General features: G+C 44.1%; 1 protein-coding gene across 2 annotated transcripts in view; it reads left to right on the plus strand.

Annotated features, from left to right (window-relative positions):
• Positions 1-19,611, plus strand: part of LOC119910127 (transcription factor IIIB 90 kDa subunit-like) — a 113,641-nt gene extending 94,030 nt beyond the window's left edge. For both annotated transcript variants that reach the window (XM_038728534.1, XM_038728535.1), the window contains exons 17-19: positions 5,164-5,215; positions 14,715-14,880; positions 18,161-19,611. In XM_038728534.1, coding sequence (XP_038584462.1) covers positions 5,164-5,215; positions 14,715-14,880; positions 18,161-18,198 — 256 coding nt within the window. In that variant the 3' untranslated portion in view covers positions 18,199-19,611. The remainder of the gene's footprint in view (positions 1-5,163; positions 5,216-14,714; positions 14,881-18,160) is intronic.
• Positions 19,612-22,036: the final 2,425 nt, after the last annotated feature.

Raw genomic sequence — 22,036 nt, forward strand, 5'->3', positions numbered from 1 at the left:
TATCAAGCCTGTTTATAACCAGCAGTTTCAGGGACAGCAGAGCGCCAGCCTCCTTTTGTGTTCGTAAATGGGCGAGTGGATTTACAAGGTTGTTTATTAGTCATTATGCAGCACAAGGCTGCATAACAAAAGGAAATTTGTAGTTCCTTCATGCTACACAACACGTAGTTAATAAAAGTGTATGTACAGTTATTTATATACAGACACGTATCCACCCCGAAAATTCCACAGTGCATTTTTTGAATTTGCATCCGGGCTGAATGTAAACAGCAGCAGCGAGATGACGATATGAAAGTTTCATCTTCACAACAAACAGTCTGACATTTGGGAAACAGAGTCCATCTTGACTGCGTTGGAGCACCAAAAACACAGAGTCCACCTCCTCATCTTGCCGGAGTCTTGCGCTCACAGCTCGGAACACGGACCACCTGCCGAGTGCTTGATCCGGGATGTTGGTGGGTCAGGTCTCTAACGATGTGGACACAGTCTCTGAACTCCGTTGTCTGGTCAACATGAGTCCCATTTGGTCCAGACTGGATCTTTAGGAGCAGAATTAAGTCCTAGCTGGGCCAGCTTGGCTCTTTCCTCTCGCCGTGGCGCCTGGTCCGGTTGTTTGAGCCGGGTGGATCTCCGCTCTTTAATCCAAAAAACCCCGTCTTCATCTTCCAATGACTTTGACTTTTTACGTCAGAGGTAACACATGTTTTGAAAATAAAGTTGGGGAAAAAAACAGATAAAAAACAAAAGTGTAGGGACGTTTTGAAGGAGCTGCTTCCGCAAGCGCGACCGGGCGCCTTGTCCAAATAGTGAAAAATGTCCACATGCTTTCTTGTTTTGTCCAACCGAGTCTGAAATGCAAAAATATTCATTTACAACGATGCACAACTGAGGAAAAATGCGTAGTCTGTAAATGTACTTGATAAATGTCTTTTAATGATTTACTTCCTGTTTGGAGGTGTTCATCTGACAGGAAGTGAAGGTGAAACAGTTTTGTATTGATTATTGATCCACATGTGATTGGACTCACATGCACGTCAAAGATCTTTTGATGGGACTTTAATCAGATTCTCAGATTTGCTTCCTTCCACACTTTGCTCATTTCCTACTTCCACTTTTTTTCTCCTTCCCTCCTTGTGCCCTGCTTCCTTCCTACAATTGTTCCTTCCCTTCTGTCACTTGCCTTGTCTCTTTGTAACCTCCCTCCTCGCCTCCTTCTCCGCCCCTCTTTTCTTGTGCCATATTCCCCTCTCGGTGCCACGAGTCCGTCTCATAATTCGTCTGCCTCGTTTGTTCCCTCCGTCTCTTGGCCATCCTTCTCTTCTTCACCCTCTGCATATCCCTTTCTCTCATCCTCCCTCTCTGTACCCTCCATCCTTTCCTCCCATCCTCCCTCCCCGGTGTCCGGGTCAGGGCCCAGGGGAGCGAGTGTAGTGTAGCACATGCTGAGATTTTCTAATGAGCTTTGAAAAAGGAGGGGGTAACGTTGGGGGTGAAGATTTGGTGTTACCCCCCTCCCCCCTTCCTTTCCCTTCTTTACCCTGGTTAAAGCAGATTAATTAAAAGCTCACTCTCTTTTTTTATCAGCAAGAGTTGAGCACTTACTGTAAGCCTCCAGGGAGGGCTCAGCGCCGGGCCGGGTGGGCAGGGAAGGGAAAGGGGCGGGGAGCCTCCGGGAGCTATGCTAATTCCAGCCAGTGGGCTGGTGGGACGGCTGCTGAGGAAGTTCTGCCGGCGGTACGTTCATCTCTGATTATCTCTGACTGTCGAGGAAGAGATTGTGCTCGCAGACAGACGGTCTGGCTGTCACTCACAGTTCGGGCTGGATTCACATTCACACCGTTTCTTCTCTCGTTCTCGTTAGTTGGCTGTTAATCTGAGCTGGCTGCCTGAAGCCAAGCGAGACTCGAAGCCCCAGACGTAGTAATCGAAATCAAATCCTCACCCTATGTTGTGTCAACAGTAAACCCTGTAATAAAGGATGGAATGAATATATTTTGTAGTACAGGCTGCAAGGAGCCCTCACAGAATGTTCATAATACCCAGCTGTGCAGATGTGACTATTAATATTAATTATTATGATCATTGATCATGATTTTATCCCTCGAAGCTTGTTGTGATCACCAAGTTTATTTTTGTGGTTGCAACTTCCCCTCCTGTATGAACATGATTGGGGGCAGTTTTTACTCTTTGTTGACAGAAAGGAGCACAAAGGAGGCTCTGCTTTTTATTTATTTATTTTTTTTGAAGTCATGCTAGCATCCTGGCTCTAAGGTTGGCAAAGTTGGCTGGTCCACCACTTTGGTCTGGTCTGAAATATGACAGCGTCTGTTGGATAGATTGGCATTTTTGCACAGATCTCCTCGGTGCCCAGCGGGTGAATCTGAGTAACTCTGGTGATCCAAAACAAAATTCCCGTCAGCCTCAGCTGGATCTCTGCGTTTATTGCTAATGAGCGAATGTTACGCAGTATGGTTTGAATATGGGGATGACGGCATGCGTTTTCAGACATTCATAGTGTTGTAAATAGGGATGGATATTGCTACTAGGCCAGAGTGAAATTTGAAGCAAAATGATATTATTGCTATTAAATGTACTTAAACATAACAATAAATTGTTTTCTAAACTTACAAAGTTGCTTATTAATTATGCAACGTAAATCTTATCACTGCTCACTCTTAATCATTCAACTTAAACCTCCATGTCAGGCTGCTCACTTTATACGATCAGCCTCTTCTGGCCTCCTGGTTCTGACGGAGTCCTGGTTCTGACGGAGTCCTGGTTCTGACGGAGTCCTGGTCCACAGCATCACAGCTTTTGTGGGATCAACATTTTTTACACAGCCCATGGATTTCTTGATCTCTGGGGAGGACCGGCAGCTAAAAGCTAAAACACTCCTAGTACAACTAATTTTGTAATCAGCTCCAAACACTAGCAGCTTTCACGCTGCCTTATTTCACGGGTATATTGCGCCAATCTGCCGGCTCGCTGCACTTTATGAAAGGTACGGAGCAGGTTTTATCCGTCTCTGAGCGGGAAAGTTTGTTGACAGACACGAGACAGAAAGACAGAATGAACAGTTTGTGAAAAGCCACAGCCGCCATGCCGCGGCACGCACGCCACTGCTTCCTGTAAAGCCGGGCCGCTCTGTGAGAGCACACATGGTTGCGGGATAAAGGCCTTTTCACACGTGATGGAGCTGCAAACTTTAGTTCAGTGTGAATAAGCGAATGCGACATAAATTCGGATATTCTTTCTGCGCGGATTTCCGTTAGAAGCTACACTGTCACTCTCCCCTCCCGACTCCTGTCCCCCAACGCCCTCCAAATCTACGCCAATCAAACACAAGTAGCATAAAAAGAACATAAACAACAACCAACGAACGCCTCTAATCTGTGTGTTACATGATTTTAGATCCCTTGGTTAGTGCAACACACAACCGACAAGAACGCCGGTCTGCTGCTAATTGCCGTCAAATAGAAATTATATGCCGAATACATTTACCTGCCAATATGGCGGGAAGCCCTCAAACATTTGGGCGCCAAACAGAAAATGGGGTGGCAGGTGTTAATTTCCTTTCCTGGTTGACACAATAGAGCCAAAGGATGTCATTAACATCATGAGGCTCTGTAGTTCACTGCCAGCCTCTTCAGGTCCCGTACGTCTTGTACTGTGTCGCTGGCTTCAGGCAACAAACTCCAAAACAGAGAAGTGGAAATAAAGGACAAGAAGCGGGTGTGAATGAAGCTGAGCAGAAACAGACACTGTGTCCTCACGGCTGAGGGGAACAGTGAAATGTAATCCGAGCAGTCCGCAGAGTGAAAGACTTTATTGTCGTCTGATGTCTGGAAATGAAAATCATTACTCTCGGGCTTTGAGAGGTTCATAAAATCTGCACATTTAATTCTGTTGTCGACTCACTTTCTACAGGGTCATGAAACCGAGGCATTATTTAAAACAGGGAGAGTTAGGGGATTTCATGTGTTCTAATGTTATCCCTGTGTTTGGAGAGAAACGCTTCTTTTGGTTCCCAGGACTTCTCCCTCTTTGGATATTTTAGTGGTTAAGTTTAGTTAGTGTTGTTCTTCTCTGTCCAGCAGTGCTTAGACTATCCAGACCTCCCTCTGCTCATGGTGGCGGTTGATTAACAACTTTAAGTAATGATAATATTCCTACTAAGTGTTGTTTGGAGAATCAGCACTAGTGTCAGGAGGATCCATCTCACATTGTGTTCTGGCCACATGAACATGTTTGTCTGCTGTGTGCATGAAACAGTCACTGAGATTCAAAATGATTCAACTAAAACTGTCCTGTGTTTTTAACAAGCGTGTGATTCAGTAATTAAGGACCGCAGCGAGAAATGCTTACTGGAAAAGTGTTATGAAAATGTGTTCAGATGTAGCTTGTTGATATCTTGACATGTGGCTCTCCCCTACATGACAGCCCCCTTTTTAGCATCATGCACCCCCCCTCCAATTTCTTCTTCTCGTCTTCCTCTTTGCTCCAATAAGGTGATTCTGGCCCTGGTAAATACTTGGTATTAAACTGATAATAACACGCTGAGTTGATGCCGCCAAAGCAACAACTCACCTCTCACGAGATTTCAGCACGAGACTTGAGTGAGACTTCAGTTTCCTCCCTCGTAGGGATCCTTTCCATGATGATGACAGACACCTGGTGTAACAGTCTGAGCAAGGGCTCTTTTTGTAGACGCCATTTTGACAGGTGCTATTGTATTGAAGAAATGCGTTGCAGCCGGTTCAGCTGCTGGCCGAAACATCTACTGCACAGATACAAAACTTTTGGACCTACGAGTCATTTTGACACCAAAATATGTAAAAATACGTTACCAAAAAAACATTATCTTTGTAACATGAAGCTTTTTTTAGGCACTCGACCATCAGACGGTTACCGTCATCCGTCGAAAGCAAACTGTTCTACCACTAGAACATCTTTTAAAATAACAGTTCATAGTTTAAATATATTTATAAAGAACAAAGATCTGAAATTCATCAACCTTCTTGGCTAATTTTCTGAATTTAAAATGCAACATGTAGAAGCTGTTAATGTGTGTAAAATGAAGAGAGTGAAGACGTGGAGGAGATATGGAATAATAAATGTAAAGTTTAGGCCTGTGTTGATGGTGAGCTGTGATTTGTGTTGCAGGTTGCAGCCGTTCATCAGCGGACAGCCCCACAAGAAGCTCGCAGCAGAGCAGGTGAGCTGCCGTTCGTCTTCACCACATCTGCTCTCTGTCATTCTCTGCTTCGTGTTCCCGCTCACTCACTGAGACCTCTGTTCATCCTGCACTTAACAGACGTGCACACACAAACATGCACAATTACCAAGTCACCCAGAAAGACCCTCTGACAGATAAGCCCCCCCCCCCGCTCTCTAAAACACTTATTCTCTCACAGTGTAATCTGCCTCACCCCTTTACACAAACACTACAGTAGCCTTATTGTTGTGTTATTTACCACAAACAATATTTTCAAGGCAGCTAAAGAGAAGTCAACAAATGATGATTTGTACCATTTGGAAGTCTTTTCAGCAGCTTTTACTGTGCAAACAAATGATCCTGACAACAAGCAGCAACAGATGAGCCAGTGAGCAGGTCAGAAAATCAAACACACTGACGGTACAGTCTTGGGGCATTATGACGACATAGACTATGAGATCACAGAAATTAGATTTTGCCATTTTAAAATGTGGTCCCCCCCCCCCCATACGTGTGTGTGTGTGTGTGTGTGAGAGACCATTGTGAGCAATGTTTATGGCAATATTGGATTTACAGGATTTTTACATCAATGTGAGCAATTACATTGACTTGAATTATTTATTTCACAACATCAGCCAGAAACAACTTTCCTCTCTGGTTATTTTATCCATAAACTGAAAATCCTGTGTGTGTGGCTCCATTAAAAAAACCCCAACATGAAGCGTCTCAGTATGGATCAGCTTCAAGGCTCCTCTCTGAGTCTGTTGGAGGGATGAACACCACTCCTCCACCAGATATCCCCTCATTAGATACACCACCTTCATTTAATCAGGTCGTCTCGCTGAGATCCAGAGAGCAGAGTGTGTGGTGGTCTGTTGGAGATGGTTGTGGAGAATGTTGTCTCACAGGTGTGAAACTGGGTTCATCCTCCTGCACTGTGACTCTAAAGGCTGCGGCATTTTATTCTCCTCATTTTCAGACTCACCAAACCGTTCACGATGGTGCTCGGAGGCATCGGCATGTGAGATGCTCTGGCCGTTATCTGAGACTTCATCACAGCCTATAAAATAGACTAAAACTAACACATGAGGATTTACAGTGGGGAGAACAAGTATTTGATATACTGCTGATTTTACAGGTTGTCCTACTTCCAAAGCATGTAGAGGTCTGTAATTTTTATCATAGGTACTCTTCAACTGTGAGAGACGGAATCTAAAAAAAAATCCAGAAAATCATTGTATGATTTTTAAATAATTTCATTTTATTGCATGACAGAAGTATTTGATACATCAGAAAAGCAGAACTTAAAACCTGCAAAATCAGCAGTGTATCAAATACTTGTTCTCCCCACTGTATTTCCCTTAAAGTCTTAAAGAATAAAGGCTGGGGTTTATTTACAGATCCCTTTAAAAAGGCCGGACGTGTTCGCCTCTCAGTACCCTTCAACTTCCTCTCCATCGGGTCCCTTAGATCTTAAAAACAGAAATAAATAGTGCATTTTTTGGGGACTATTTTCAGCAACGGATGAGTCCACGTGTTGCTCTAGTGAGTATTCGGGGCAGCAGGACGGTGTGTGGGACTGAGTCAGAATAAACTACAGTGTGTGTGTGTGTGTGTGTGTGTGTGTGTGTGTGTGTTCATGGTGAAGAAGGAACATGTCACCCAGTGCAGCAGAGAGGCTCACTGGTGGGTTTTAGTAGTTTCTGGATAACGATGGAGCTCTATGGCTCAGAGGAAGAAGATATTTTGATCTTTTTTACAGGAAAATAAACAATATCAGCACGCTTATCATTTAACTATTTAAAAACACAAACCCAGAGGGTTTCTGCGGCCACGTAACGAAGCTGTGACTGGAACAGACAGCACCTGGAGACACGCTGATTCTGGTCGGCCATTAAAAGCTGATTGCTCAGATCTCCTGCAGAGTGGATGGCCATAAATAAATCTCTGCTCAGGACGAGCGAGAGGTAAAGCTCGCTTCGTCTATGTTTGCCCTTCCCTTATTACTCCTCCTCCACCCTGCTTCCCCCTCCGGGGCGTTCATTTCTCCTTAAGGACTCTGACGGGGTCTTAAAATAAATACGACCTCAAACTCGAACATAAAAATGTCTTAAACAGCACTTTTAGAAGTCTTTTTACCGCCCTGCAGTGATTGGCTTCTGTTGGCCCGTCGCCGGCTTTTAGATGAATCCACAAAGAGCCAGGTTGGTGGTACGGCATGTGTTCTGTCTGCTTTACTGAACCCAGTTAGACTTCATGTCTTTGAACAGTTAATTTCCAGATGTCGTCATTCTGTCCATTTATAGCTTCACACCATTACCAGCCATCTTCAGGAGGAAATATGCTGGTTTCCCCAACTTTGTTTCTTAATTTGATTTTAAATTGGACCCAAATTCAATCACAGGTAGCTTTACATCATCATCAAAGTCTTACATTTTTGATTTCTGGACTTCATATACGCTCTGTACTGCTCTTTATTCCTCCATATCTCACTTTACACATTCCCTTCCTGCTTCACACCACCGCTGCTGCCTCTCGTTTCTTAAGATTTACTTCTCTCCTTTCATCACTTCATCCACGTTCCTCTTCGTCACTCCATAAACGAAGCAAAGTGGCAGGAGACCTTCTGGTAGTCTGAAGTTTGGGAAGATAAAGTCCTGTTCGTTTTCAGTATAGACTGAGTCGACGTGACTGATGTTCGGAGCACTTTAAGGCTCGAATGGACAGAAAACACTCATCAGTACATGAGATGAACAACAGTGTTAGGAAACACCAGGTCCTTGGATAAAAAGCCAAAGTTACAAGCCTTAACTTTGGACAGAAGTCAACTACGACTCCCAAGGTGCATTTCAGTAAAAACATCCAAAACATTACACATTATGTAAAATATGTTATGTGACTGTGCAGTTTAAATTGTCATTCAGCAACTGAAATGTATTTTGTCCTCAGAACTGTTTTCGTGTTTGACTGGCCTCTTTCCCATCGTAACAGCAGCTGAGACTCATGGGTGTTGTAGTTTTTGGAGCCATCTGCCACACAAACCAGTGGAGAACAATACTTTCAGCGAGTACCACCCAGCAGGACGCTGTTGCTCTCACGGGGGGGGCTAGTCTGTCCTCTGTCGGCCTGCTGCTCAGAATGTATGAAATAAATGTCATGGATCAGAGGTTTGTGGAAGTTTTATTGTTGGAGCATCTGGGAACAACGCAGAAAAATTACAACTTTAATTTTTATAGTTTTACAATGTCAACATATAACAGTTTATTTAGGATATTGTAGATAATGGGGGGGGGGGGGGTTAATCATGAATTCATTTGCATGCATTACTTCACTTTCTAACACAGGTTGCTCTGTAGTGTCATTAAATTATCGAGGAGACTCGTGTGTTTTGAAGTTGAGGAAGGATATCACTAAAAGTTTAAATGGGATTTTACTCTCGTCTTCCTGTTTCTCTCCTCCTCCCACATTTCTCCTCCATCTCTTTCCTGCAGCCGTTGTCCTTTACAATCCAAACCTCCCACTCCACAAATCTCTCCCTGCTTTCTCTCCTCCTCATCTCTGCTGCTGTCCTCTCTTTGCCGTCATTCTCCTTTTATATTTCCTCTCCTTCTCCACATTCCTTTCCCATCCCTCCATCTCTCCCCTCCTCCTCCTCCTCCTCCTCTCTGTCTTTGTCTCCTGCTCCATCATGTGCTGTTGGCAGCTCTGAATGGAGGAGCTCGGGGAGCTCAGGCTCTGTCAACCAGGAAGAAAACATTGCCACGAGGGGCCGGGTCAACAAGGCTTGTTACTTAGCAACCCCCTCACCTCCCCTGGGAACTGGAGGCAAACAGCCGTCGCCATTGGCTGAGCCCGCTCCTCGCTGGCGGCTCCTGTTATGTAATGGTGCCATTTCATTTCAGCGACAGGACCAGATTGAAAAGAGATGTTTGTGCTTTGGGCGTCGCTTGCCAAGCTCTTTCTGTTCGTCGCTCAACAAAAACTGAATTCCTTCACCCTCGTCAGTGAACCAGCAATTAGTCTGTACATTTTTTCAAACAAGCCAAGGGAGGAAATGATCACTTTACAAGACAGAGAAGGAGTAACAGGCTGATTTCTGCCAGATGAAAGTGGCCCGGCTGTTCTCTGCTGCCCTCTCACCTCTTCTTCTACTCCCTTGAACCACATTCAGGCTGAGACTCCGGCTGCTGGACGGAGCAGACAGCAGCGCAGTTGGAGAAATGGGATTCTCAGAGAGGCTTAGAAATCTGAAAAGGCTGATGAGGTCGCGGGAGAGGGGCTTTGAACTGCAGACAGTCGCTCTGGCTTTGCAGCTATAGTCTGCTTATGCAAGCAGTGGTCTTGGCCATTGCTGGCTGGGTCTGTTGGAAGTTGGGTTGTCAAAGAAGAGGCCAGGCCAGCGGTAAACCACATGACGTGCAGCGTTTTCAGCTCATCCTGTGAAAACGCAGTGACCTCCCCGTTCACCCAGATAAAGCAGGTCCTAACAAGCTCTCAGTATTCAGTGCACAAAGTTAGTCCGCTTGTTCACATCAGCGTGAGAATAGACAAGCGGAATAAGAGCTGCTGAAGTTATCAGACTTCCAGGTGTTGCCATACTGGCATTTCTTAGAGAATAAAGGCAAGACAAATGTATTGGTATAGCACCTTTGAACAAGACAGTGTAAAGTCTTTACATCAGACAGAAAGGCATTAAGAACTAAAAGGCGATTTTGAAAAGACACATGAATAAGACTTCAAATATAATCAGAAATAGCATAAAATTCTCGCCTTTCGCCCGATGTCAGCTGGGATTGGCTCCAGCCCCCTGTGACCCTGTGCGCAAGATAAGCGGTCGACCATGGATGGATGGTTGTCTTGCCGTTTAAAACAATTTTATCTTAAAATAACAGCTTGTAAATAGGGTGAATGATGTCCCTGCCCTTGCCACTCGTGAATCCCTGGCAGGAAATGGCGTAATGCTGTAATGGCACCAACACTGATCTTCACCGTGCAAGCTAAAATAAGCAGTAACAAGTACATAATGTACAATGTAAGTTCTTTGTAAAAAGCTCGCCCGGTATTCTCAGTATGGATATCATGGCAGAGGCTGCGAAGAGACCAAAGTAGATGTCCGAGGAAGAGAAAAAGAGATCGGACTGGCTTTTGGTGTGAGCTCAAACAGCTTAAAGGATCTTGTGGTGTTGCTCTCGCTTGATATTTGGCTGTTAGCAAAGTTGTTGATTCCAGCAAAATCAGCCAGAGGTTACACACAGACTGAGGTTTGGCCACTAGCTATAAATGTGGAGCTGATGTCGGTAAACTTACTAAATAACACACTTAGACATCAGTAACGTTACTGTAAGTGCTCCTTTGTCAGTTGCTGTCCAGCTTTGTTGGCTAGCTCGCCACCTAAGTTTCAAGCAACACTATGTTGCTGCTGGTGTCGAGCCGGAGCCATGCAAGCAGGCAACATAACCGGGCTTAGTAGCCTCTATGTATGTAACGTAACGGAGGATAACGGAAGAAGCTAAGGATATAAGAGAGTCCGAGAAAGAGGCTGCAGGACAGACGGCGAGCTGGCCTTCTTTCTGATGGACCAGTCAGTAATACAGCCGTCTTGAGTCGTCGCACTGGCTGGAGGTTTAGATGTTAGCATAGTTTTGATCATAATATAATCGTAACAAATACACAGGCACAGCTGTCCTTATTTACGACAGCGGTGAATTAGAATCGTAGGGGCGCCACATCTTGCATAACGGATAGGAGCATTAATCCAGACTCTGGTTTGCTCTCAGGTAATTTTGTTCTGCCAGTTGTTCCATGCATGAGTTACTGGAGGCTATCAGATGTCAACATCCAGACGCCCATAAAACCTCAGAGCGCTTGTTTCCTGTAGTTGGTTGGAGTTGCGTTCTCACTCCTAACGAGCATTTCTCTCATTAAACTGCAGAGTGTTCACACTTGTATCTGCTTCTAACACGCAACGGGATATTTGTAGTGCAACAGTATCTCTGTGTAAAGACGAACAGTATTGTTTCATAGCTCACACCAGCACCAAAGCATCTTGCTTGTCCTTGTCCACAGCTTTATCTCCTCTCACAGACCCTTCATCCTGACCCATTTAACAGCTCTCACCTCCTAATTAGTCTGGAGCACCGTGTTTATGCTGTTAGGTTTTCTCTTTAATTATTTTTCTCATGTTTTCGCATTGACTCCTGTGTTCACGGCAGCTAATGAGGCGTCCAGCTGAGAGGAAAGGGGGACCGGCATCACTGCGTTTTTGTGCTGGGTGTTCTATGCTTTTGATAGTTGTGTTGTACAATCATTGGGTATTTTTAACAGAATCTGACGACAGAAAAACAGGATTAAAAGTGGGAAGGAATGAAGGAGCCAAAAGGAGAATCAAATAAAGGAACCAGGGAAGGAGAGAAGGATGTGGGTAGAATAAAAGAGGCAAAATAAGGGAAACATCAAATAATAGAAAGGTGGGAGGAAAGGGAGGAGGAAATGAAAGGCAAATTGGAGGAAGAGATGGCAGCAGGAGGAAGGCCCCAGCAGGGACTCCAACAGGCTGTTGCTGAGAACTGAAATATCTCTCCGTCACACTGTGGACCCTCCACCTGCCTCTCCTCCAGCTTTATAATTAGCCCTGGCTGAAAGGAAAGTGATAACATGCAGGTTTCCTTTTAGTCGCAGTGGAAAAAAACAGAGATGTGTTTCCTCTGCAGAAATGGAGACTTGTTTGAGTCTGAAGCTCAACAGCTTTTAGACAGAAAGCAAGGTGGGATGTCTCGTTTTAGATATCTTGTTAGTTTGTCTAAAGCAGGTAGAAGAGGAGGGAAATCTTCCACACCGTGCACACCTGTCCTCCCTGGTGGGGATCGTTTGTTTGCCTTTGATATCTGTACAGTTAATCACTAAGCAAAATGAATAAAGCTCAGACTGAAGGAGAGAAGTGGCTCTTCAGAATCAGATCACCGGACGGTTTTGTTTGTGCTACAGCAGCACAGGTTTAAAACTGAGGTGGTGGTACAGCATTGGAGCCATACTGAGACGTGGTACGGTGTCTCATACCGTGGTCACGTTAAAAAAAATTATTAGTTGATTGCTGAGAATTCACAACACGGTGACATCGCTAATGGAGGGGCCAATGTGGCAAGAAAACACGAGCAGTCAGACAGGTTGAATAGGAACCTCCGGGGTTAGCCGAACTTGTTTTTGAAGCGGAAACAAAGGCGAGTGGAGAATCGTTACTCAGACATCCCTCAGTTTACAGCAAAGTCTCTTATAGGCAAGTCCTTCCACTCGGCAGCCATCTTGGCAACGCCTCCGGTCAGCTGTTTCGGACTAACATGACCAGGCCCCTCTCTGAATGAACGTGGATAGAGCCAGAACTGCACTTTCACAGGTCACCAGGACATAAAACCTACATGAATAGAATCGGCAGCAAAATCTAATGAAAATGGCTGAAAAAGTTTGATAACTTTGCCCCAAAATAAGGTTTAAAAAGCGTTTTTCCCGACTAGTTATACTTCTACTGTGCACGCGTCACCACTACCACGCATGCGCAGTAGAAGTATAACAGATCGTTACTTCAGTGGAACCACACGATTGGCTGAAATATGTTTCCTGCTTTGGCTGTTTAAATGCAGGCGATCGGCAATCTAGCGGGAAGGGCGGGATAATCGCCGTCTTTGCCGTTACGGGCCTTCCCCACAGCGTTGTATTGAGGATGTGACTGGGTGGCGTGTCTCCTCTATAAAATATCTCTGGTTTACAATCCCACTTCCTGCTTTGACCTTGTGTACTTGCTGTAGTTGTGTGAAGTGTGTGATTATTACCAACATTTTCAGTTTGATGTCCGGTTAAAGTGTTTTAGATAATCTGCCTAAACTTTGTGCTGCTTGTTGGCTAACCAGCTAACCTGTGTCTGCTCGTCAGTGAGCATGTTCACCACGTGGTCCACCAACATAAAAGCTCCGGTGCATCCTGTTCTCGCCTCCGCGGGGACGGGTAACCCGGAGGTGAGGCGGAGAGCGTTTCCAACACGGTGTTGTCTACAGACCGACAGGTGAGCACAGACAAATGCTCCTGATGCTGACCCAGTGGATGGGGGTCAGACCTGGGCGAGATGCTCTGTAGCACGGAGAAAGTAAGAGGTCTCACTCTGCCACTTTTTCCCAGTACCACAAACTAACATTTCCCTTCTTCTTTGGATTAGGGAGACGAGACGCTACAGCGCCGTATTGCTGCCATACTGTTTATTATTTAAATTTTCTACATCGCCCAGTAGTGTACAGATATTCAGTTATCCAGGTTGAGTTAAGTGCGCAGAGTAAAATCAATTTCTCCAGCTGCTCCCGGGTCTTTAAACAGCTTCCTCCTCGTGAGTAATTGTAGCGTAATGTCATTTTGTTTTAAGTTGTATTGAAATAAGGATAGCTCAGGAACCAGTGTTGAATTCAGTTGTATGCACCACTAAAGCTAAAATCTTTTTGTTCCCGCAGTGATTAAGCTGATTTCTGCCTCGTCTCTTTTGCAACAGTGACTGAGGCTCATGGGTATCGTAGTGTTTAGTCATCCACCAAACCAACTCTGTTAAACTGCAGGTTTTTAATAGCAACAGAACTCATGCTAGTTGATCAAAAAACTGTCCCCTTTAAAAGATGCATGAATATGTGACATTAGTTTTTTGTGTCCGTTTGGTGGAATTGTGTCCTTTTTGTGGGAAAATGTTCTAAACAATGAAGTGGAAAATTCACACTTCCAGGTGAACTCTGCATTTTTACCTTTGACATTTGTTTTATCGTCTTTTCCACCACTGGAAAACTTTATTATCCCAGTTGTTTATCTTCTCTTGCTGCTGCCAACATCTCCTCCTGTTTCAGGCGACTTGGTTTCTGATCATAAAACGGCTCCATTTTTGTCTCCCAGCATGCATCTGGGAAGACTTCTGGTTACAGGCTCACATTAATCACCTGCGGTTGGTTGCCCACAGGAGGGAAAGTCATCACATTCATGCGTGAACATTTGACTGAAATGTAAAATTTAAAAAAAGGCTCTCTAATTACATTTTGGCCCCCACGCCCTCCCCTTCTTTTTTTTTTTTTAACATGCTTTTTATGAACTCTGAAGGGCATTTCAGCCCAGAGGCTCTGGTTACTTTCTGTCCCTTTTACAGAACACAGGGTCCATGCAGAGCTTTAAAAGTGGAATCCTAAATTGGATAACAATGTAATATAAGATAATAAAGATTGTGGTCACGCTCTGATGCTGGCTTTAGTCATATGTGATGTTGCTGCAGATGAAATGTGTCCTCACTACCCTGTGTGCCCTACAGCTACCATGCTACTGTTTATTATTTTATCATTTTAAAGGAAGTGGGGCATATGAGATCAGATCTAGCTTAGATTTCCCCGGGGGGGGGGGTGTACCTGGTGTGTCACGCAGAGGAAAATATTAAAAATACGGAGCAACGCACGTCTGCTCCAACCAACAATATTTCCTGTTTGCTCAGATTGCCAATTCCAACCCCCTGCCGGTGCCTGTGGGAGACCCCGCCAGCGTAGTGGTGGTGGAGAGCGGGCCGGTCCACTACGACGACACTGCTGCTGCTGCTGAGGAGGAAGATGAGGAGGAAGAGGAGACTTGTGTCAGCGCCATGGAGATGTTGGGTGGCAACGGTCAGTTTAAACACACACAGTGTGAAACAGACTTCTGTCAATCACTCGTATGTTGTTGTTGTTAAAATGTATTATGTACACAAACAATTATGCAAAACATTATTCCAATAATCCCCAAACAGTAGCGCAGAAACCAACCCAGTGACACAACATGACAGATTTACCACAGACACAAACGGAGCCGCTGAAGCTGCAGAATATTGTGTAATATACACTAACATCACACAGCCTGTCATCTCAGAGCTCCACTAAGTCGTCTTATCTATATAAAAAGCAATTCCCCCCCCCAAAATAATCATAATGGTGATTATTTTCATTAGAATCTGTTGATTGATTTGATTGACTGGGCGGCATCAGCTCAGTCCATGGAGACTTGGCTTGGGAACCGGAGCGTGGACCCCTGCCAAAGGTCACCCTGACCAAGGCCAAGGGACCCCTTTCTGCTCCTCTGGCGTCGCACAGTGGCTGTCCACTGCTCCTGATGGGTAAAATGCAGAGAACTAACAACCCCCCCCCCAACTGAATAAAGTTTTTCTAATGCCTCTCAAAAGTGGATTTCTTGCTACAATACGAGACAAAACAAACTAACGATAAATGTAAATTTCAAAACTATTTGAAATTGAAAAAGTATAAATGTATATCATGCAAAATGTAGACTTGGACATGGAAGGAGCAGCAAGATTTTTATAATCAATTGTTGAGTTTGTTTCTGGAAAAAAGACGGAATCAAAAAGTCGGCGGCACAGCAGTCAGGAAAAATGACTTAAAAAAAAGGAAAAACTTAAAGCGGGAGTGCAGTGGTGGACAGTAACCATGTACATTTACTCAAGTGCTGTAGGTATAAATCTGAGGTGCTTGTACTGTACTTTATTATTCTAATTTATTTATTTTTTTAAAGGAAGTATAATAAAAGAGTATTTTTTTTTTTTTTTTATAAAATACCTTTAATACTTCTAGTACATTTTCCTGTTTGTTAGGGCGGCAGTGAGGATTTTGGTACTGGAAGATTCTACAGATTATTTTATCAATTCATAGATGCATCGTTTTAAGAAGTACTTTTGCTTGGCGGTAACGGGATCAGCTGTGTACGTTGATAGATGATGGATATTTATTGGTCCTTTCAGAAATTTCATAGTGTGTCATAGAGCAAACATCAGACCAACAACCAGACCGCTGCTTTACCAACACAAACATCACTGCTGTACAAGTTATACTGAGGTGCAGCTCGCAGACACCCAGTTAACTCCTGACTGTGACGTTACAACCACGAGAACAACAAACACACGTGTGTTTTACGGATGACGGACTGTGACATTACAGAGTTGTTTCTTTCTTTAGCTTGAAATAATCCCAGACTTTGGACTCTTTCTTCTTCGTCCCTCGCTATTTTCTTACTCTTCCTCCATTTTGCAAACAGCTCCATCATAATCACGTCGTGTTCACACGGCGTGAGCGCGATGTGCGACAGTAATAAATGTCCCTGCCAAACACTGTGCTGTATAGTTTTACTTGAGCAACATTTTCAATGCAGGACTTTTACTTGTAACAGTGAGGTATTAGTACTTTTACTTAAGTTAAGGATCTGAATACTTCCTCCACCACTGCTTTATTGTGGGACTTTTACATGTAAATGAACAATCAGAGGCAGAAGGTAACACTGGCAGAGCTTGGACAGCGGTGTTGTGTAATTTCTCTGTCAGAAGGGGAGAAACGGTTTAATTTGTTTTGTAGGGGCTGAAATAATTTTTAATTCAAAGAGAAACGGAGCTTTTCAGGCTCAGTGACTCGATGATTTGAACATTTGAGTTTAGCCGACACTAAAGGCAGCGCGCTGCTTTGTCACTTCTCATTCGGGCTCCGAGCGTCTGGGCTGTGAAATAGTAAGGATCCCGTTTTTTTAATGAATCTGCCGCTCTGGGTCACGGCTCGGCTTCGGCTCGGGCTCCTGGCCTGTTTTAATGAGCCCTCGGTAAGATTACGTTTCTCCACTTTACGCCTCTGGCTGTTAAACTTTAAGGTCCCTGACTCTGCCGCAATAAAAAATCCTGAACTGCTTAATTGATTCCTACAGGGAAAGGCTTTGTTTCTACTCTTTGCCCCCTGAACAGTGAGGTCAAAGGTCAGGGTCGGCCCCAGAGCAGCACCTCTGGAGGGCAGCTCAGCAGGACACTGGAGGTTAAACCGGAGTCAGTCGTTTGATGGACGGTGACACTTTTTACTAGTCTGTTCTGTTGCTCTTCATGAAGTCCCACAACACAGAGCGTCTCTGTGGAAATTGAACGTGGTCACTTCTCTCTTGCGACACCGTGTTTCAACTCAGACGCACTCAGGAGGCGTCCAAAAAAACCAAAAGCCTCTCAGTGTTTGAGTGTTCTATCAGTATTTTTTCAATAATGGGACCAAAAGCGCACTTTTACCTTTTTTATAACGGACAGTGTGATATCTTGCCTCACTCGTAGGAAAAACATTCACAAATTAAACCAGTGGGTCACCGTTGGTTTACCTCACTGCATGTCCCGACAGAACGCCACGGTTGAATTTCAGCGTTGTGTAACGTAAGGAGTTACCTGCTGAGCCCACACCCTCACACCGTACGTCCTCTTACTCCGGCTTCGGCGCGTTACGGCTCCATCACGAATCGCAGTCCACCAGACGCGGCTGCAGCGCGTCCAGAAGCGTTCTAGAAGCAGCGGTAGCAGGTCTGTTTTTGATGCAAGCGGCGTCGAGCAGAACAGATCGAACCAGGCAGGAAGTCAGACACAGAATGCCAGAGAGATTCCCTGCGTCTTAACCACAAGAAAGACGGTTAAAACGGACACAAAAAGAAAACCTTTAACTATGAAGCCTTAATCACAGTAGAAGGAAAAAAAGCAAACTTGATTGATTACCAAATCAACAAAATCTAAACATGTCAGTAAAATCAGGCAAAACACACGAAAATGACAAATCAATAACTATCAGTAACGAGGGGCAGGCTGCTGAAACGCTTCTGAGACGCTTCCAGAGGACTTTGACACTGGGCTTTTTCCACCCCCCCCCCCAAGCTGGCAAACACTGCGCTCAATCATCCTCTTGCCTCTGAGTTGCTGCTTGAAGTTAATTATGTTGGATTAAAATGCCTTATTTCAGGGGCTATTTGGGATTTTATGGGGATGCATAGATGATAATTTAAACAAATAAAGCATTCAGTTTTTTAATTTAATAAACATGTTAAATAAATTCTGCCGTGATGGAGCGGCGCCAGTCTCTTATCCCTCCCTCTGCGTCTCTCACCCCTCAGATTACGGCTGTGATGGAGATTACGACGATGGATTCTAGCAGTGGTCCTGCCCCGGGTTATTATGTCCAACTAGTACGGACCACGTGGACTCCTTCAGTGTATCAAACGTTTACTACCAGGGACACACAATGGCTGCAGCTGCAGACGTGAGCTGGAGCAGGAATAAACGGGACACGTGTGCAAAAAACAAGAAGTCAGAGGGTCAACTGGGAGGACGCTGACGGGGGTGGTGAAGTGAAAATGAGGGATAGATTATATTTATCAGAGGAGGTCACAGGCAGCCTGCAGTGACAATACTGCACAATCAAAGGTGGGAAATATTCCAGTACGCACTGGTTTGTTGATTCGCATGTTAGAAGACATTTAGGTTAAAACTGGGATAAACTTTAGACAAATAAGTTTAATAAAACCAAATAACTGTTGATTGAGCAGCATTTAAATGACTGATTTCACAAGTTTTCACATTTAAACGCTGCTGAAACGGTTTTAAGCTAGCTGTCTTTATGTCCTGCAAAAATACCAAATCGCTGTTCACTGTGAAGCACTCGTCAGGAGACGAATGCAGAAGGGAGAACAGCTGTGTCTGCGCTGGGTGAAACGTTTCCACCGAGGTTTTATTGCAGCGTAACGCAGCAAAAAGCAAAGCAGAACCAAACGTATTATCCTTTAACTTGCACTTTGCATTCCTGACACACTAAAACTTCACAGCATGTGACTTCCACGCGTACTTCCTGATAATTAATTCTGCCTCAGATCTATTATACTGTGTACTGAAAAACAAGCATCTAACAATCAGGTAGCGTGAGATCAATCAGCAAAGTGCAGAAAGTATTTTCCTGTCACTTCTGCTTCAGATGAGGTTGATCTGCAAACAGCCTCACGGCTCTGATCAGTATTTATTAATGCCTTAGGTGATTAGTGATCTGACACGCGCTGTCTGCTCTTCTTAAGCCAAAGTATTACGAGGTGGCCTTCGAACAATGTGTGCCAGTGTTTGCTGAGATGCTATTAAATCCAGAAATAGTGAGATTTTAATTCCAGATCAATGTCGAATGGTTTGATTAGTTTTATGTTGCTATTAATTGGCTCTGGGCTTTCCTTAATGAGTGTTTTTTTTTTGTGTGTGTTAATTTATGAGATTGTGTCATTTGATGGTTAAATATGCCTCACGATGTCCTGCCACAGGCCGCGCAGGTGTTTAAAGGTGCCAGATGGATGAGGGAGCCCATTCGGAGCATAGATTTATTTTGTATTCAAGCTTTTATGATTTTTGTGTTGGGAAAAAATGACTTTGGGAGGTGAAACAGAATGTGGCCTTTTCACTGTGTCCACACAACAGTATTTAAGAAGGGGGCCGGTTGCCTCTGTGCTGCTGCTACAAGTGAAATGTTACATCTGCATATTGTTGTGTGCATTTGCTGCTACACTAAAGATTTCACTAAATGACAACATTTTTGTTTGTTTCCTTCTTTTAATGTTTGAACATGAAGTCTGTTATTTTCCCCTGGCCTTTGAGTACTGACCGCTCTCATGGCGTCGTTGGTGGAGCCCAAAATCAGAGCTAAAAGAGAGCAAAGACTGGACTCACGATCCTCTGGTGACAACTCGACTCCACATGAACCATCATGTTGCTCTGTGACTGCTGGATGTGTAAATATGCAACTTTCAAGTTCAACGTCAACTTAAAAAGTCATGATGTCAGGGTTGTATTCACAAATTGCTTCAGCTGCCTCGCAACAATCAAGATTTTAAAAAAAAAGCGAGTTGTTTCTGCAAGTGCTCAGTGCCCATAACCATACCACCACACTATTTAGTCTACCAGAAAAAGATTTAGTATGGCCCTATACATAGTATGTCAGATGCAGTGATGGGAGTAACTCGTTACAAAAGAAAAGCAGTTACAGTAATGGATTGCTTTTTGCTGCTAATATAACACGTTACAAAAACAAATGGGTAAGATTTTACCCATTACAATCTCAATAACGCATTTTAACCTGAAATTAAGAGCGCGGTTTTGTTTATTTAATGATTCACCAACACAGAGAAACATTTCGGCAGCAGAGAAACAAAACGAATCACTGGTCAAATGCAGTGTGCCTAAAATACCAGCATGTCTGTATCCGGTCGCATTTTGCAGTCTGCAAGCCAGCATGAGGATGACTGCATACTGCAGTACAGTACATACTTTGTGAGGGCAGCTGCATTAAGCACTAAAAGTAATAAAGTATCTGATCTGGATCATAGCAATTGACATCCCCCCCCTTACTCCCGCCTACAAAGAAGCACTGATTGGCTCAGCTGTTTTTCTGATCATGCATCCATCAATAAGCACAAGATCAGACGGATTTGCGTTGTGTGTATTTAAGACGTGAGAAGCGGTTCAGATGTGTGGAACCAGGTTAGCGTGTTGCATCATATCAGAGCCGTAGACTTGGACGCGAGCGAGAACTTGAGTGTTGAGTTGGTTTCTGGACTCTCTGGATACTTGAGAAAAGAAAAAAAAGATCCTCAGAAACCAGAATTAATGCAGCTGCTGAAAGAAACATTTTGTTGTCGGCATCAGGACCTGAAATAAACTTTATTTACACAGCACTTATCAAAACAAAGCGCATTGGTTGAACAAGGATGACGATGATTTAAGACTCACTTGATCTAATATTAAACGGGACCCGATGTTTACTCAGCACATCATTCTGTCTCCAACGTTCCCACCCGGACTTTAACCGGGACCCTGTGGTTCGTGGTCGGTGCTGACTTGATATTTCTTGAAAGACATGAGATTTGGATGGACTTGCTCTTAATTTATTTGAGGGTTACTCGGACTTCACACTGGACTTAAATCCGGCTGTGGTCCAACTATAGCACCGATTAAACTGTTTAGTCTCTCTGATTTTTAATGAATGGACTCACTCGGTGCTTTAACTCAGGTCACCCGATTCCATCAACGTGTTTTTCATTTTGTTCTTTCATTCGGGGCGACGTCTTGTCGTCTTCTCATCCTCTCTGTGTAGAATTTAACTCTGCCTGAACCTTTTCGTGACACTTTTACGTGACCTGACACCATCTGCCATCACCAGCGGTGCTTTTGATCAGATAAGATGTTCCATCCATATCGCTGGATCATTTAACACCCACTGAGTGTTGCAGTTCTCTGAAGGTATTGTTCTTTCCAGAGAGATTGGGTGTCTCTGTGTGTGTGAGAGAGAGAAGAGATTCTATAGAAAGATGAGTCACCCTTCAGAGTGGGAGGAAATCTGAAACTTGCGTGAGATGATGAACGCTGAGCCTTAACACGCAGAGATTTTTCTTGTTGGGGCTAACTGTTCCTTAAAAGCTGCGTCAGGCACCGGTATTATTGTTTCACCACCAGCCAAGAGATACAATCTGATCTCCTCTTTAGAAGTGCTTCAGGACATTCAGGTCCATTTATGGACTTTAGTCTCTTCTGATGTAAACAGAAAAATGAGACACTGGGGGAGGATCAGCATCTATCAGCTGTCGTTAATCAAAAGTCTGAAATGTTCAAATCCCACACGTCAGGGTTTTAATGTATTCACAATCACTTAAATGACCAAATAAAGGCAGTTGTTGACTTGACTTGGTGACTCACTACTTGGTGATGCAAAATCAAACTCAGATTGAATTGTTACCCCAAACAGGATTCTGTTTAACAGTTTTCACAGCTATAATAAAGTAAAACTGATGTTGTTGCAGGGAACCTTGAAATATAGCATCTGACAAGTCGGGTCAATTAATTTAGCACAAAATCATCACAGCTTGGCTTTACAATCTGACCGACACGGTTACGTTCTGTCCTCAGTCACGTTTACTGCTCGTGGTTGTAGTCACACCTGAGTGCGGACTCGGACTATTTCT

This window comes from Micropterus salmoides, unplaced genomic scaffold, assembly GCF_014851395.1.
Source record: "Micropterus salmoides isolate LMB-PRFRI ecotype aquatic unplaced genomic scaffold, ASM1485139v1 Ms_hic_scaffold_19, whole genome shotgun sequence".
NCBI lineage: Eukaryota > Metazoa > Chordata > Actinopteri > Centrarchiformes > Centrarchidae > Micropterus > Micropterus salmoides.